This window comes from Ochotona curzoniae, unplaced genomic scaffold, assembly GCF_017591425.1.
Source record: "Ochotona curzoniae isolate NIBS_2020 unplaced genomic scaffold, NIBS_Ocur_1.0 contig_3527, whole genome shotgun sequence".
Classification (NCBI taxonomy): domain Eukaryota; kingdom Metazoa; phylum Chordata; class Mammalia; order Lagomorpha; family Ochotonidae; genus Ochotona; species Ochotona curzoniae.
This window is the reverse complement of record NW_024465897.1, coordinates 2,553,117-2,567,261: the sequence shown is the minus strand read 5'-3', so window position 1 is coordinate 2,567,261 and position 14,145 is coordinate 2,553,117. Positions and strand designations below refer to the sequence as shown.

The window sequence follows — 14,145 nt, the reverse complement described above, 5'->3', positions numbered from 1 at the left end:
GCAGCTGCTCTCTAAAACCCTCAAACATTTGTTGCTTGAACAGGAACAAATCAACATGGATTAATGCTGTGTTCTATGCATCTCTGACCACTTCTGTCAAAACACTGAGCTTGGAAAGCTTCTTCCCACCCACCTCCCCAAACACACCCCAGATGTACTCCAACTGTGTGATATCATTTTGGTGGAAAGCCACTCAGCAGGCAAATCCTCTGAACGTGACTCCAGGCGGGACTGTCTTATCATAATGTTCTACTTGGGAGTGTGATAGCTGGTGGCATTGACATGCTGATAAGGGTTATTAGAGTGAGGATTTGGTCCGAATGTATATAAGCAGTGGCCCTAGTCTGGTGCTCTACACCTTCCACTCAGCCTGCCTTGCCCATTGACTTGGGAGACAGCAAAAACCATGAAGTGGCTGCTGCTGCTCGGCCTGCTGGCACTCTCTGAGTGCGTCATCCACAAGTGAGTCTGGGGTTGGGCAGCAGGATGTAAAACTCCAAGGACAACTCTCCAGCCCTCTGGTACCTCCTAATATCCAGCTGTCCTAATGAACACATTCCTTCCTTCCTGTGTTCCAGCATCTTGAGTCTTCCTGGGTTCCTTTTCCTTCCTGCTGAGGCCACACGGTAGGCATGGCTAACACCACAAACCTGACAGCTGCTGTGGTGTGCTTTCAGCACCATTGCAGTCACCTCCACTCTGTGCATTCTGGGTAAAAGATGGGAGCTTCTCACTCTCCTTCCTTTCCTTCTCTTGAACGACTTTCATTGCATATTAGGGCACTTGCAGTATGCTCTGGGCAGGATCCTCAGCCAGCAACCAATCATCCCTTGACTGGGACTGTCTCAATGCTCTGCCCCAGGGTTCCTCTGGTCAAAAAGAAGTCCTTGAGGAAGAACCTGATTGAGAAGGGCTTGCTGCAGGACTACCTCAAGACTCACAGCCCCAACCCGGCCTCCAAGTACTTCCCCAAGGATGCCTTTGCCGCCGAGTCCACTGAGACAATGGAGAACTACATGGATGTGAGTGCATAGGCAAATAGAAACGGCAGCAGCAACAAGGACTGGGCTAGAGCATGAATGGGGAATTGGGATGGCAGTCAAGACACCTGACTAATGTCACCACACCAAGGATACTCAGGGAAACTTGCAATCTGAACTATCACTCTCATTTGTGGAACATTCATTACTTCAGTATTTACACTCTGTCCTACCTTATATGTCAAATATTTTTTATGGCAAGGGAAATATTGCAGAAACCCAATGTTGGGTATGGATAAAACATGGCATGAGAGTCTCCATACTCAGGACAAAGTCAGACTAGGAAGAAGACTGCCAACTCAAGCTATCATTTAGTGGCCAAGTGGCTCCAGGAGGGCACGGGCATCTCTGGGTAACTGTGAGAAAAGAACGAATGGTTCCATGAGGAGAAAGGGACGTCCTGAGAGCAGGAGAGTTTATGTTCAGTCCATGGCCACAGGAAGTCAAGTGCTTATGCAGAAGGAAGAAGAGAGTGCGAGTGCAGGAGAAATATGGAAAGGGAAAGTTTCTCAAATGAGGCAAAGTGGCCACTGTCTTCCCAGGCCAGTAACAGAGAACTGAACATGAAGTGGAGCAATTGGAAGTTTCTTGCATACCCTGGTACAAGATGGCAGCCATTCAGGAAGAGGCTTAACCATCTTTCCCATGGCATGGGCTTCTACTGATGACATTTGACTAGAGTTCTGAAAAGTGAACTGAAGGAACAACCAGTGTAAGTTCCTTCCATTGCGATACATCAGGCATTGTCTAACAACATGACAGGGAAAGTAGAGTAGAGAGGGCAAGCAGTGGGGTACTGCCACTGAGAATACAAATCCTGAGGATGGTTTATCTTATAACCTACAATTAACACCAAAGTTGAGGAATAACAAGCTTCCTCGAGGTCTCACCTTAAGCGATGTATGTCTCATGAACTGAAAGTTGATGAGGTACACTTGAGGCTTCACTTGTTGCTACCACAGGTTACACCTGGTCTCTGAGAAGCTCACAACACAAGAGGCTGAGACTGACACAGGCAGGCCACTGGCTGAGAGGGGACAACACATGAGCTTTGGGTACAAATGCACTCAGCAGGGAAGAGTCAGGGGAAACCAGGGAGCCATCAGACAAGACTACAAGGTGGAGTGGGGACAAGAGCTGGGCTTTGAATGAGGGAGCCCTGAAAGCAGAAATTAGAAGAGAGGTGAGGATGATGGAGCAGTGAACTGAGGATATGGTCTTCAGGAAGACCTGCATGTAAAACTCCGTGTCCTTGAGCTGTGCTGTCCTGACCCCCACAGGCTGAGTACTTTGGCACCATCAGCATTGGAACACCCCCTCAGGAATTCACCGTCATCTTTGACACTGGCTCCTCCAACCTCTGGGTGCCCTCCACCTACTGCTCCAGCCTTGCCTGTTGTGAGTACCTGGACCTTTACAACCCCTCCCATTCCTTCATTCCTGGCATCAGCTGACAGCCTGGGAACCCTGACCACTCAGACATTTCTCAGTGCTGCCCTTCAGCCTGTTGGAGACACTCAGGATTCATACAACACGGCTTCTCAGGGATGTGGCATCAGAGAGTCAAACTGGGAAACCGGCTGTGTGCCATACAGGGATAAAGAGACATGGTCAGATGATGTACCCGTGGCACAAAGTTTGTACGAGCCCAAAGTGAGGCCTTTTTAAAGGCTGAAAATAATGGATGTAGAGGTTTAACGATAATGCAGTGTTCAGGAAACACACACAACAGGCACTGATTTGCTGATCTCACAGATTTTATCACTGAGGCTCATCACAATGTTTCCAGCTTCATTCATGAACAGGAGTCTAACCTGTGTTCTGTTTCACAGCAAGTGCCCAGGTAATTTTTTATGCCCCAAATGGAGCATTACCTGTCAAAGGAGCCTATGACAGTGCTCAATGTTTGCTGGAGGCCATCTGGGAAGTTAGGAGATACCCTGAGACTGCCCACAAGTGACATGGTGTTGGCTGACTACAGGAACCAGGGAACTAGTGTTCTAATGGTCACCTCAAGTCATGTTAGAGCAAAGGTGATTCCTGTCAAAGAGACTCCCCCCGAGATAAGAAACAGGACACCAGAAAGCCATTACCAGCTCACTTCTTCATATCAAATTCTTTATATTCATTCTTTATATTCATGTATATTTCTAAGTTGTAATATTCATGTATATTTGTAATGAGTCCCTTCCTGACTTGCAGTCCTCCACAAGCGCTTCAACCCTAAGGACTCCTCCACCTACCAGGCCACCAGTGAGACTCTCTCCATCACCTATGGCACTGGCAGCATGACTGGCATCCTGGGATATGACACTGTGAAAGTGAGTACCTGGGGACCCTGACCCCTCACACTGCCATTCTAAGAAAACCTGGATGAAAACAATTAGAAGTTCATGTTATCAGTTGCTTTGTGCATCTGATACAAGCAAACAACACGGTGAAAAAAGAGCAATGAGACACAGGTGGCTGGAACAACAGTGCAAAAGCAGTGGTACCTGGGTCCCTCACAACAGCTCTGTGATGAATGTCATGGAACAAACAGGGATTGAAACCTGGAATGCGAAAATGCCCAGAAGATTCTCTTCTACTTCCTCTACCTCCCTCAAGTCAAAAGACTTCCACAATCCCTACTGTTAGCACAGCGAGTTCTGAACAAAATTTGCTGGGGTTGCTTTGTGTCTTCCCACACACAGTTCCATCTCTCCTACAGCAGAAGCTCAAATGGAAACACACATATGGTTATATAAGCTCAGCTGCCATTGATGTGTCCCGTGGGAAGTCAGAAGAACCCCAATTATCAGCCTGATGCCCTGCAAGCTCAGTCCTTCAGGAAATCAAGCATGATGGCTATGGCTCCAGCACAGTGGTCCAACTGTGCTCTCTGTATTGTGCATTTGGAAAAAAACATTTTTCTCTCTCTGTCCTACACAGGTTGGAAGCATCGAGGACACCAACCAGATCTTTGGCCTGAGCAAGACAGAGCCTGGCATCACCTTCATGTTTGCTCCCTTTGATGGCATCCTGGGTCTGGGCTACCCCAGCATCGCTGCCTCCGGTGCCACACCCGTCTTTGACAACATGTGGAATGAGGGCCTCGTGTCCCAGGACCTCTTCTCTGTCTACCTGAGCTCGTACGTTGGCTACTCAGGGCCTTATCAAACTGAACACTTTCACAACACCCACAAAAGAACTGCTTCAGGCACAGTGAGAAAGCAACATTCTTAAAAGGATACAATGATAAGTGTCACCATCAAGGTGTGGAGAAGGGTGTCTTTGAGCAATCATGCTGCCAAATCTCTGTCTCTTACTGTCTCTCTGTCTCTCCTTCTCCTTTCTCTTGACACTGGTCTGCATTCACTGTTTTGGACCAGCTGAGATGTTTGTCCCTGAAATTCCCAACTTGAATGTTAGTAGCCAATGGAACTTTTGAGGACACCTTCCATCAACCTTGGCCCTCAAAACATGCCTTTCTGAGAAAATCACATACCTCACACCTCAGGCTTCATAGCACAAAATACAAAACGTGACTGCGATTTGGAGACAGATTAAAAATTCATCCCAAATGAGATTAAAAACTACACTGAGGCAGTGGGTATGAGTTCAGATATTGCTTCAGGTACACACTTGCCATATCCACCTCCTGAATGCAGTCACCACTCCACTACTTGCACCTCAGCCTCCCCATAGTGCCCATTCTGGCAGGAAACTGCTGATAACTCAAGAACTTTGTTCCCAGAGGAGAACAACTGACCTCAAGTTCCTAGCTTCAACATAGGCCAAGGAGGGCTTTGGGGACATTGGGAAACAGACAAGTGGACGTTGATAGATTGCCCACACATGTGAAAAACTGACTAATGTTTCCAGACATTGGCATCACCAGCCCTGGCTGAGAGCCACTGACTGTGCCCCTGATTGCTGAGGAGCCAACATTGGCCCACATTCACATCTCTTGTGCCCTCAGAGCAGCTGTCATGAGGATCTTAACACAGCAAAGCATATTTGGGAAACCATAATTTCTTGCTCTCCTTATGGCTAACACTTCCATCTGGGCAATCTTGAGCAAGTTGCTTTCTTTTCTGAGCCTCACATTTCTTGGAATAGGTAAATATGCAACTAATAATACTGACCACTACCTGAAAATGGTTAAACAAGACGTGTACCATGATGTCACATTAACACAGCTCTTGGCATGGATGGGTGATCTATCCAGGGAGATGCCTAGGCTTTACATAACAGAAATGTCGCACATGAATGAGTTCACGTCTTCTCTCCCTCTCCCACAGTGATGATGAGAAGGGCAGCTTGGTGATGTTTGGCGGCATCGATTCTTCTTACTACACGGGAAGTCTGAACTGGGTGCCTGTCACTCATGAGGGCTACTGGCAGTTCACCTTGGACAGGTGAGTCCATACTGATGCCGAAACTGTTGTCCTGGACCCTGATCTCAGTTCTTGGTGTAGTCACAGGTGACTCACTGTCTTGATAGCCAACACAGAAGGAAGCTGAGACATGGACACACTAGAGAGAGCCCAGGAACGCGAGTGGGGGACAGAGAGGGCTGCACAGGAGGGAACCCAGGTCCAATACAACAATCAAGACAGTCACTTGATTCTGATCAATCATGCAGCTTCTCCTGCCAGCATTTCACACCAGGTGGCTGAAGCCAACTCTACACACCTCTCAACATTTAGGCAACATGGGAAGCATCACACAGCCTTTATCTCTACAAAGAATGTCACCGAAGGTGTAGGATAAGGAGCAAATGACTAAGAAAATCGGCTCAGGTCAAACCTACACAAGCCATGTTGTACTCTGACTTCCCAAGTGTTGAATGAATGCCCTGTGGTACATCCATGTAGATCACACACATTACTTGTGTACACGCACAAAACAATTCCTTGCATCTCACCCTCAGTGTCACCATCAATGGAGAGACCATTGCTTGCGCAGACAGCTGCCAGGCCATCATTGACACGGGCACCTCTCTGCTGGCTGGACCCACCAGTGCCATTTCCAGCATCCAGAGCTACATCGGAGCTTCTGAGAACTTGTTGGGAGAGGCAAGTCCATCCCCAGATGCTCTCTTCTAGACTCAAGTGCTGGGAGTCCCATGCACGAGGAATGAGCCCCTGCTAATACTTCTATCCTCACGCCTGCCAGGGTACCATCAGCTGCTCAGCCATCGACTCCCTGCCTGATGTTGTCTTCACCATCAATGGAATTCAGTACCCTCTGCCTGCCAGTGCCTATATCCTGAAGGTAAGGGCCACAGGACCAGGCTGGGATGAGTGGGCAGAGCCAATTTACCAGGTAATCACTCACTGTGCCCTGTCACAAAGACATATATATTTCTCCAGCACAATGACAAGAGGCTGATGCCACCTGCTCTGTAGGACATTTAGTGAAACAGTGTATCTATAAACAACACACAAATGAGAATCTGGAAGAAAATGCTAAAGGGAAAGGGAGGCAGACGGTGACATCCTGAGAAAATGACTGTGTTCAGGCACATCTGTACTTCGTCCTGAGTCTCAATGACTTGCCCTTCAATACTCAGCAAAGTGCAACCATTCTCAGTTTCCAATTCTTCATCTAAAAACCAGACATGTGGGATCAACCCACTCTCAGATTGTGCTTAGTGCCATTCCATGAAAGTGACCACATCTGAGTCTATTAAGCTACAGGAATATCCCCTAGAATGTCAAGTGAAAGATACATTTATCCTAGTGACTGACACCACCAGTGAGAAGCACTCACACCTGAGCCTCTCCTCAGTGAGTCTTACATACAGGCACAGCTACATCTAGTAAATCAATGAGGGAAAGGCTGATTCATCCAGATGCCAGACATCCTTTATGGAAGCTGGCGTTCCTAAGGTCAGGATTGCAGCTCTGCCAAAGATACCACATAATGTCCAGCAATGCATGAACACCAAGACTGCACTGAGAAGCTAGGACCAGTACGTCCAGGTCAGCAACAGGCAAAGCCCTGGACACTGAGCTAGGAATCCCTTCTAGGCATAGAACTTGCAGACAGACAAGGAACCCAGGGTGATTATGACTAGCTCCTGTCACTGGATCCACTGTCCACTCTCCCATGCTGTTCCTTCTCTGCTCTGCAGGAAGATGACGACTGCATCAGTGGCTTCGAGGGCATGAACCTTGACACCTCCTCTGGCGAACTCTGGATCCTGGGTGATGTCTTCATCCGCCAGTACTTCACCGTCTTTGACCGGGCCAACAATCAGCTTGGTCTGGCTGCCGCAGTTTAAGTCTGCAGCTTTGAGCCCTCTTCCAGACACATCTGCTCTCCATACTACGCTCCCTTAGATCGAATTCTCCCCACACTTCTTCCTGAAACACAGTCTCCTTCCAAAAGCAGTAGCTGCTTGACTGTGTTCCAAAACACACCCATCATGCAGAATAAAAACAGCTAATGATAATGTGTGTATTTTGTTTTTCTTTTGAATGCTATGTGTTTTGTAGGTGCTCCACATTCTTGGCTTAGTAGATCTAGAACAAGCTTTAAAAATTGTTTATGCCCCATTTCTTCCATGTCTTCCTCAGTTCATCCTGAGATTGACAAAGGCTTGTGTTCCTTTGTTGGGGAGGCATCAGTCATATTCCTAGTGCCTCAGTCTCTTCTTTTGCTATTGATAAATGCTATTCTGGTTAGCAGAATCTTCTCATAATATTTGCTTTGAGCTGCAGTGAACACAGGCCTACAGGTCAATTTTACTTTTCCTTACACTACGTGGTTCTTTGTCTAGAATCACTTGTAGCACTCCCTACAGCAAGTTTCCGTCTCAGGCTCTTGTGCTACCGTCCACCACAAACTCCAAGCCCAAGCTAAAGCCTCACTGCTGTGCACCTACAGGGATCCACACTACTCTTCACCAGCCCATGTGATTCTGGGCAAGGGGCACACCTCTTGACACAGACTTAGTCTCACTCACAGTTTGACCAGTGCCTAAGAATTGAAAGGCACCAATTGTCCTAAATTACAGAATTTTCGGTGGTGTTGGTCTGGTTTGTTCTTAGGTATAAGAGCCACCTGAACCTGTTTTCGTTGGAACCAGTTACATAGGAATTTGAATAGGTAGTGTTTTCCTGTGGAATTATTTCAATGCATTGAGCCATAAGTGAGGCCTCTCCACCTTAAGTACCAGTGCAGCTCACTTATGGCTCCTCCAACCTCACAGTCTTTCCCTCAGTACATAAAATGGCATATAACATGTTGCTGGTAATTGTCTGAGCATGCTGGTCGTAAGATCTGGGGAATTAACTGAACCTACCTTTGGTGGAAGCCATAGAATGCAGTGTCAGTTGTTTTCCCTGCGGGACAAGAGCAATGCATTGAAGCAAAAGAAAGCATGCTCACAGCTCAACGCATGGGTAGCTCACTTCATCCTTGCAGCCTCAACAGCTTTTCCTTTAGTCCAGAAAATGGCACCAGATATGGCTCTGCTGACGGGTCTGATCCATGAAATCTCCACATTCCTGCACCTGCCTGAGAGTGCTCTGCCACTCTGATACTCTGCATGTGCCCGTGCTCAAATTTAGCACATCTGAATGGCAGTTCTGGGACTGTTTGCACCTCCTGAGCTGACACTGACTTCTCAGTCCCACCTGACCGCTGCTGCAGCTCTGAGCAACGAACGCCAATTACTGCTGAGGCATGTGGTAACTGCAACACTGCACTGCTCTGCTGTCTCTGAGTTTCCCAATGTTTTTCCCTCCAGATCTCCATCTGCCATTGGCTTGTCCTCTCCTCTGTCTCAAAATTGCATTCTCTCCACTTCACTTGACTCATACTTCTCCATGTTTTAGCCCTGCCCTCAGAATATTCTACTCATATTCACTCTTAACAGAAAAAAACCCTATTTTGAAAAATATTTTTATAATGAATCACAAGAAAGCACTTCAGATAACAATTTTGAAAAAGGCTGCTTCAACACAATCCTCTACACTGCAAAGTTATCTTAGCAGAGCTCTGTTTGAGCACCTGCAAAACATATAGACCAGCTGATGTGCACAAAGCCTGCTGCCAGCTGGTGAGTGAGATAACAACGTCAAAACGGTGGGGAAACCGGCATTTTGGCAATCAGACTGCCAGGAGGGTTCTAGAGCAATGACAGTGACCTGCTTGCATAGGACTACATAGACTTTCAGAGTAAGTCAATCTAGACAGTACCCAACCTCCATACCTTATGCATTTAATATCAAGATCTAAGGACACACACTTTCCAACAGGAACCTTCAGCCATAAGTTGAGTTACTTCATCATTTTCCTCAAAGTTTGCAACGGGCAAAACCAGACACATTAAAGGCATTTATATACAAAGGGAATGGGAACACTGAAAATCAACCCCGCAGTTCTCTCTTCCTTTGAAACCCAGCAGGACCTCTGCTGTGAGTTTAAAGAACTGCCCAAGGGGACCATGACACTCACTGTCCTATAGCCACATGGTCCAGGGTAGTCCCTGACTCTGTGCCACATCTCTTCCCACATTGTGCCAATCTGCAGGGGCACTAGACACCGCACATGTGACACTAGAGTCCTAGCTGGGAGCCGGCCTGGGGACTGCTGGTCCCCTTCACACTGGACCACAAGGCAGCACTGCCTGTTGTAGTGCAATGGGTACGGACAAATAATTGGGCCATGCTCAAGTGAAAATGCCACCCACACTCAGCTATCAGACACACAAAATGCACAAGGCCCTTCATCATGGCAGACAACAGACTCTTGCGAAGGCACAAGTCACCTTGGTGTCCAGCACAGCAGTCAATTTCAAGAAAATTGGCCTGCACTCTGGAAGACGATTAGTCAGCAAGGGCTGTCATCCCACACACACATGTACCCTAAAGGGCCCAGCATCCTGGCTTCCTCTCTGAGCCTGTCAGCAGCTGTCTCTGCAACAAATACACGATTGCTCCAGGGAAAGTGAGCATCAAACATCCAGGAGAAAACAGGGCACAGAAGAAAAGCTCCCCAAAACATTCAAATATGAACAATGTGGGCCAACATGTAGCATTTCAATCACTGGACCAAGGCAAGCAGGCCTTGATTTTCCACATCTCTCTGTGGACCTAGTCTCTTTCCATGTACTTTACACAGCTGAAGTCTAGACTACAGCAAAAGTAAGAGGTCTGTATTGTCAGGTTCTCTACAGCATGGGACAAATATATGTGTTCATTCTTCCAATGCTGTTTTCCGGGCTGCTTAACAAGCTGCTTCACTCTGAGAAGCAATCTGGTTTAGGGATCTAAACTGGATGAATGGCCACCGCTAAGTTCATGAAAGGGAGCACCAGTTAAGTATGAGTGCTCTAAATCTGATCCAGCTTATGATTGTGCCCATGGGAAACAACAAAACGATGGCACATGCCTTGGGCACCTAACACCTTAGTAGGTGTGTTTGATACACTCAAGTCCTTTTGGCCTTCTGATTTCCAAGCAAGCAGATAGCATCTCTCTATGGTTTGTGGAAGCTGCAGATGGATGAGGATAGTCTGTCTCCCAAATAAACAAATGATACAAGTTAGAAATTCTCACTTTACACTGGTAGGAAGGATTAAAAAGAAAATGGCTGCCACAGCAAGCATGGGATATAACTGAATCTCCCATACAAGACAGATGGCAAAATTAAACAACACAATCAGTTTGGAGCATGAGGTAGGTACACTGTGGCCGTTGTGTGAATGTCAGGCCATGAGGGGCTCTAGGGGAACAAAAATTCAAATGGAACGAGATGGCGGAGGTCGTATATGTGTAATTGACACAGCCACATACTGTGAGTGTCATGAGCAGCTCGTTAGAGGCAGGGCACACAGCTGGCCACTGAGGGCTTCACTGATATGTGTAGAAATGTCACAAAGGAACTCCGGAGGCCATGACACTGCACCACCTCATGAGCACCAAGACCATGGAAGGGGTAGATCAAGAAGCAGCCTGGAAGAAGTCATGGGGCTGGCTTGTTGCTCCCACTGGTGCACATCAGATCCATTTCTGCTCTCATTTTGTTTCTTGACTCAAAAGAATTTTTATAGTATGTTTCTGAATACATAAACACACTTACAAAAAATGTGTACTATGAAAAACAGCACACAGACTTCAGAAACTTTTCAGCTAGAGGAAATCTGTTTTCAATTCCATTTCTCCAAGAAACAACTGATCTCTTCTCAGGGCATGAGTCTACTTAAATTAAAGCATCTGTAAACGGAATGTTAACCACCTGCCTGCTTCTCTGTGGGGCTGAGAAGTGGAGAACATGCTGCCCTTATGTGGAGAAGGCCTTATCCTTGGTGAGAACTTGGTGGAAAACTAAGTGACCCAGGTGTCTCACTGCTGATCAGCCTCCCTCCACAGTACCCGTCATGCGTAAGGGCTCCATCTCTACATAGTACCCAATGGTTTGTTCAACCTCACTCCATTGTTGAATCTGATACATTCATGGAACATTGCTGAACACCTGGGCTCTTGGCAGCATGAAAACTACAGTAGAGACTCTATCTTCCTCATCCCTCAAGGCACAGCCACAGCCACAGCCACACTGAGTGCCAAGCAGGGCTAATGGCTGGGTAAACACTGTTCACCAATGTTTTCATGGGCCAGCCTGGCACAGTTACATTAGAAGGGTTCCTGGCCTGAAGTGCTGGTTATTCTTGGCTGATGATCAGACAATTTCCCAGTTGTCTACAAAGAAACTGTGATTAGCAAAATATCAGGCACTTGGCTTCTCTGCAAACCCCTGTCATCTGAGCCACCGAGGTTCAACTCCCTGGAATGTACTTTTAACCAATAGCATTCACAAATCGGAGAAGCAATCACTCTTGGTGTTGCAGTATATACAACATGAACTGTGTCCTGCCATCACAGAATGTCCACTGACACTCACCTGTGACAGAAACCTAATTGGACATGAACATCCCAGGCACAGAGCTCTTCTGAGACCCGGGAGCAGTTCTGCCAGTGCCACTATCCTGTTATGTGAATCTGTGGTGAACACTGAGCCACTTCTCTGTTTCAAGTGTGATAAAACTGAAAGTGATTTAAAAGAAAAGAACATATCAAACTCTTCATACAAGTAGCAAAGAAAATTCAAGTATTGTCTAATGAAGATATGCACAGAACCCAACCATGAGGTCACTATCATGTGCTCTAGCAATGGCCTCAAGTGGAGAAAAGGTGAGTGAGGCACAAGGCTGGGTCTGGGCAAACTTCTCAAGAGGTTTCCTGCACTGGCTGCCATTGTTCATGACAAACTCACACACATTTGACTCATAGTGCTACACACCCAGGAACTCACAGCCTCTGTGCTGATGTGGGTTCTCCAGTTTAGCACCTCCTGGGCTGCTGACATGGCTCAGGGAGGTCTTATGTCTCATGGAACCTCTCTAAATGCACAAAGTTCTGCTGTCACACTCACAACACATTGTCACGATGGAGTTTCTTGGTGGACTTTAGAAAACAGGCTCTCTCATTTCCTCTACTTGTGGCCTGAAATCATCCTCAAGCCTTGCCATGGGGGCTGCCTCACAGTGCAACTTGCTTCATCAGACTCCGTAGGGACACAAGGCACAGAGACATGACCAGCACCATAAAGGTCATTACTACTGTATCCTGCAACACCAAGAGTGATGGCTTCTGTGATTTGTGAATCCTATTGGTTAAAAGTAAATTCCAGGGAGTTCAAGCTTGGCAGCTCAGGTGACAGCAGCCCTCCACAGTGGTGGCAACCCACTTGTGGTGAGTACCCGGGCCTGGTCAGACCCAATCCCCAGGACTCAGCCCATCAGCACCATGGCCACACAAGTCCTAACCTTTGGCACAGCCAGGGATAAGCCTAGTGTGAGCGTAGGTGAGGGATGATTTCTGTGTGATTCCTAGCGGTGGGGCCATGGAACTTGCTTACAAGCATGGGGACTGAAATCTGAGTGTTTGGAAGGGAGAGTCCATAGGTTCTATTTGGGCCAGACTGATTCATCAAGCCACATGGAAATCCTGAAATACACTGCTAGTGTAGAGCATGACTGACTGCCACACACCAATCCACATGAAACCTATGGCAGGGGGCCTGTCTGCAGGGCTTGGTACCAGTAAAGGACTGATGGTGGAATGGGGAATGGGTCACACTTGGCAGGATCAAGACACTAACTAACATACGATACAACCAGATCCAGGGATAGATTTTCTGAGGGAAGTGTGAGCCCAACCCTATGGAGATACAAGTCCTGCTGCGTAGCTCACGAGTTGGGGTGGTGATGGGCTGAGCTAGGTGGGACCATGGAACCTGCCTTCACTTACAGGTAAAGGAACCAACAACCGTCTGGGCAGGTCAAGGCAGCAGCACCCAAATGTACATCCTAAAACAGGATGTGGGGTGGGCCAAACTGCAACTGAAACGGGGTAGACCGGGCAGGGTCAAACAAACCTTACTCACAAGCAAGAACAGAAATCAGGATGGAACATAGGTCATGCTAAGCTAGGCTCCTTCACTGGCTGGTCTGCTTGAGCCAGGGAGGCCAAGACACAGCATCAAAGACAAAGGCCAAGACAGGTGAGGGGCTCTCCCAAGCTGGGTCAGAACAATTACTAACATACACATGATTTAAGGCTGGGAACAGGCTCGGTTGGGGAGCTAAGAGAATACCCTGGCTGGGTTCAGGTTCCCACTGGTGAGTATGGGGGCTGGAGTGGGGGATGCATAGCAATATGGATATGCCAGCCATATCCCTTGGCACAAATGTGAACTAGGAGTGGGTACACCTAACCGGGCTAGACTCCAGCACTATCTGGTGCTCTGGAGGACCCAGGTAGAAGTAGGATGGACTAGGATAGGTCTCTGCCCCTACTGAGCAAACAGTGAGCTGTGTCTGGATAAGCAGGAACCTTGGCTGGGATGAAACAGGCAACAGTAAGAACTGGAATGGGTTGAAAGCCAGGCAATAGTCCCTGCTAGCACAGGTTGTGGACTAAGTAGCGATGGCTCATGGACCCACCGGTATACAAGAGATCTGGCCTTGGGAGAGGTTCTGATGGAGGAGACTGGCTAGCTCCTCTGGCAGGACACAGACCCTGCTTGTAAGTGCAAGAACCATGATAGG

The 14,145-nt window shown here is 47.5% G+C and overlaps 1 protein-coding gene across 1 annotated transcript; it reads left to right on the top strand.

The window, feature by feature from the left end:
* Positions 1-406: 406 nt before the first annotated feature.
* LOC121157605 (pepsin II-4-like) lies at positions 407-7,311 on the top strand. The gene is made up of 9 exons (XM_040981898.1): positions 407-462; positions 863-1,022; positions 2,321-2,438; positions 3,243-3,361; positions 3,972-4,171; positions 5,324-5,440; positions 5,956-6,100; positions 6,201-6,299; positions 7,162-7,311. The coding sequence occupies exons 1-9, from the start codon at positions 407-409 to the stop codon at positions 7,309-7,311; spliced, it is 1,164 nt and encodes a 387-aa protein (XP_040837832.1).
* The last annotated feature ends 6,834 nt before the right edge of the window (positions 7,312-14,145 follow it).

Coding starts and splice junctions, on each gene's coding strand:
- LOC121157605 (XM_040981898.1), top strand. CDS start 407: ATGAAGTGGCTGCTGCTGCTCGGCCTGCTGGCACTCTCTGAGTGCGTC. Junction 2,439..3,242: donor CTGCTCCAGCCTTGCCTGTT/GTGAGTACCTGG, acceptor CCTGACTTGCAG/TCCTCCACAAGCGCTTCAAC. Junction 3,362..3,971: donor TGGGATATGACACTGTGAAA/GTGAGTACCTGG, acceptor TGTCCTACACAG/GTTGGAAGCATCGAGGACAC.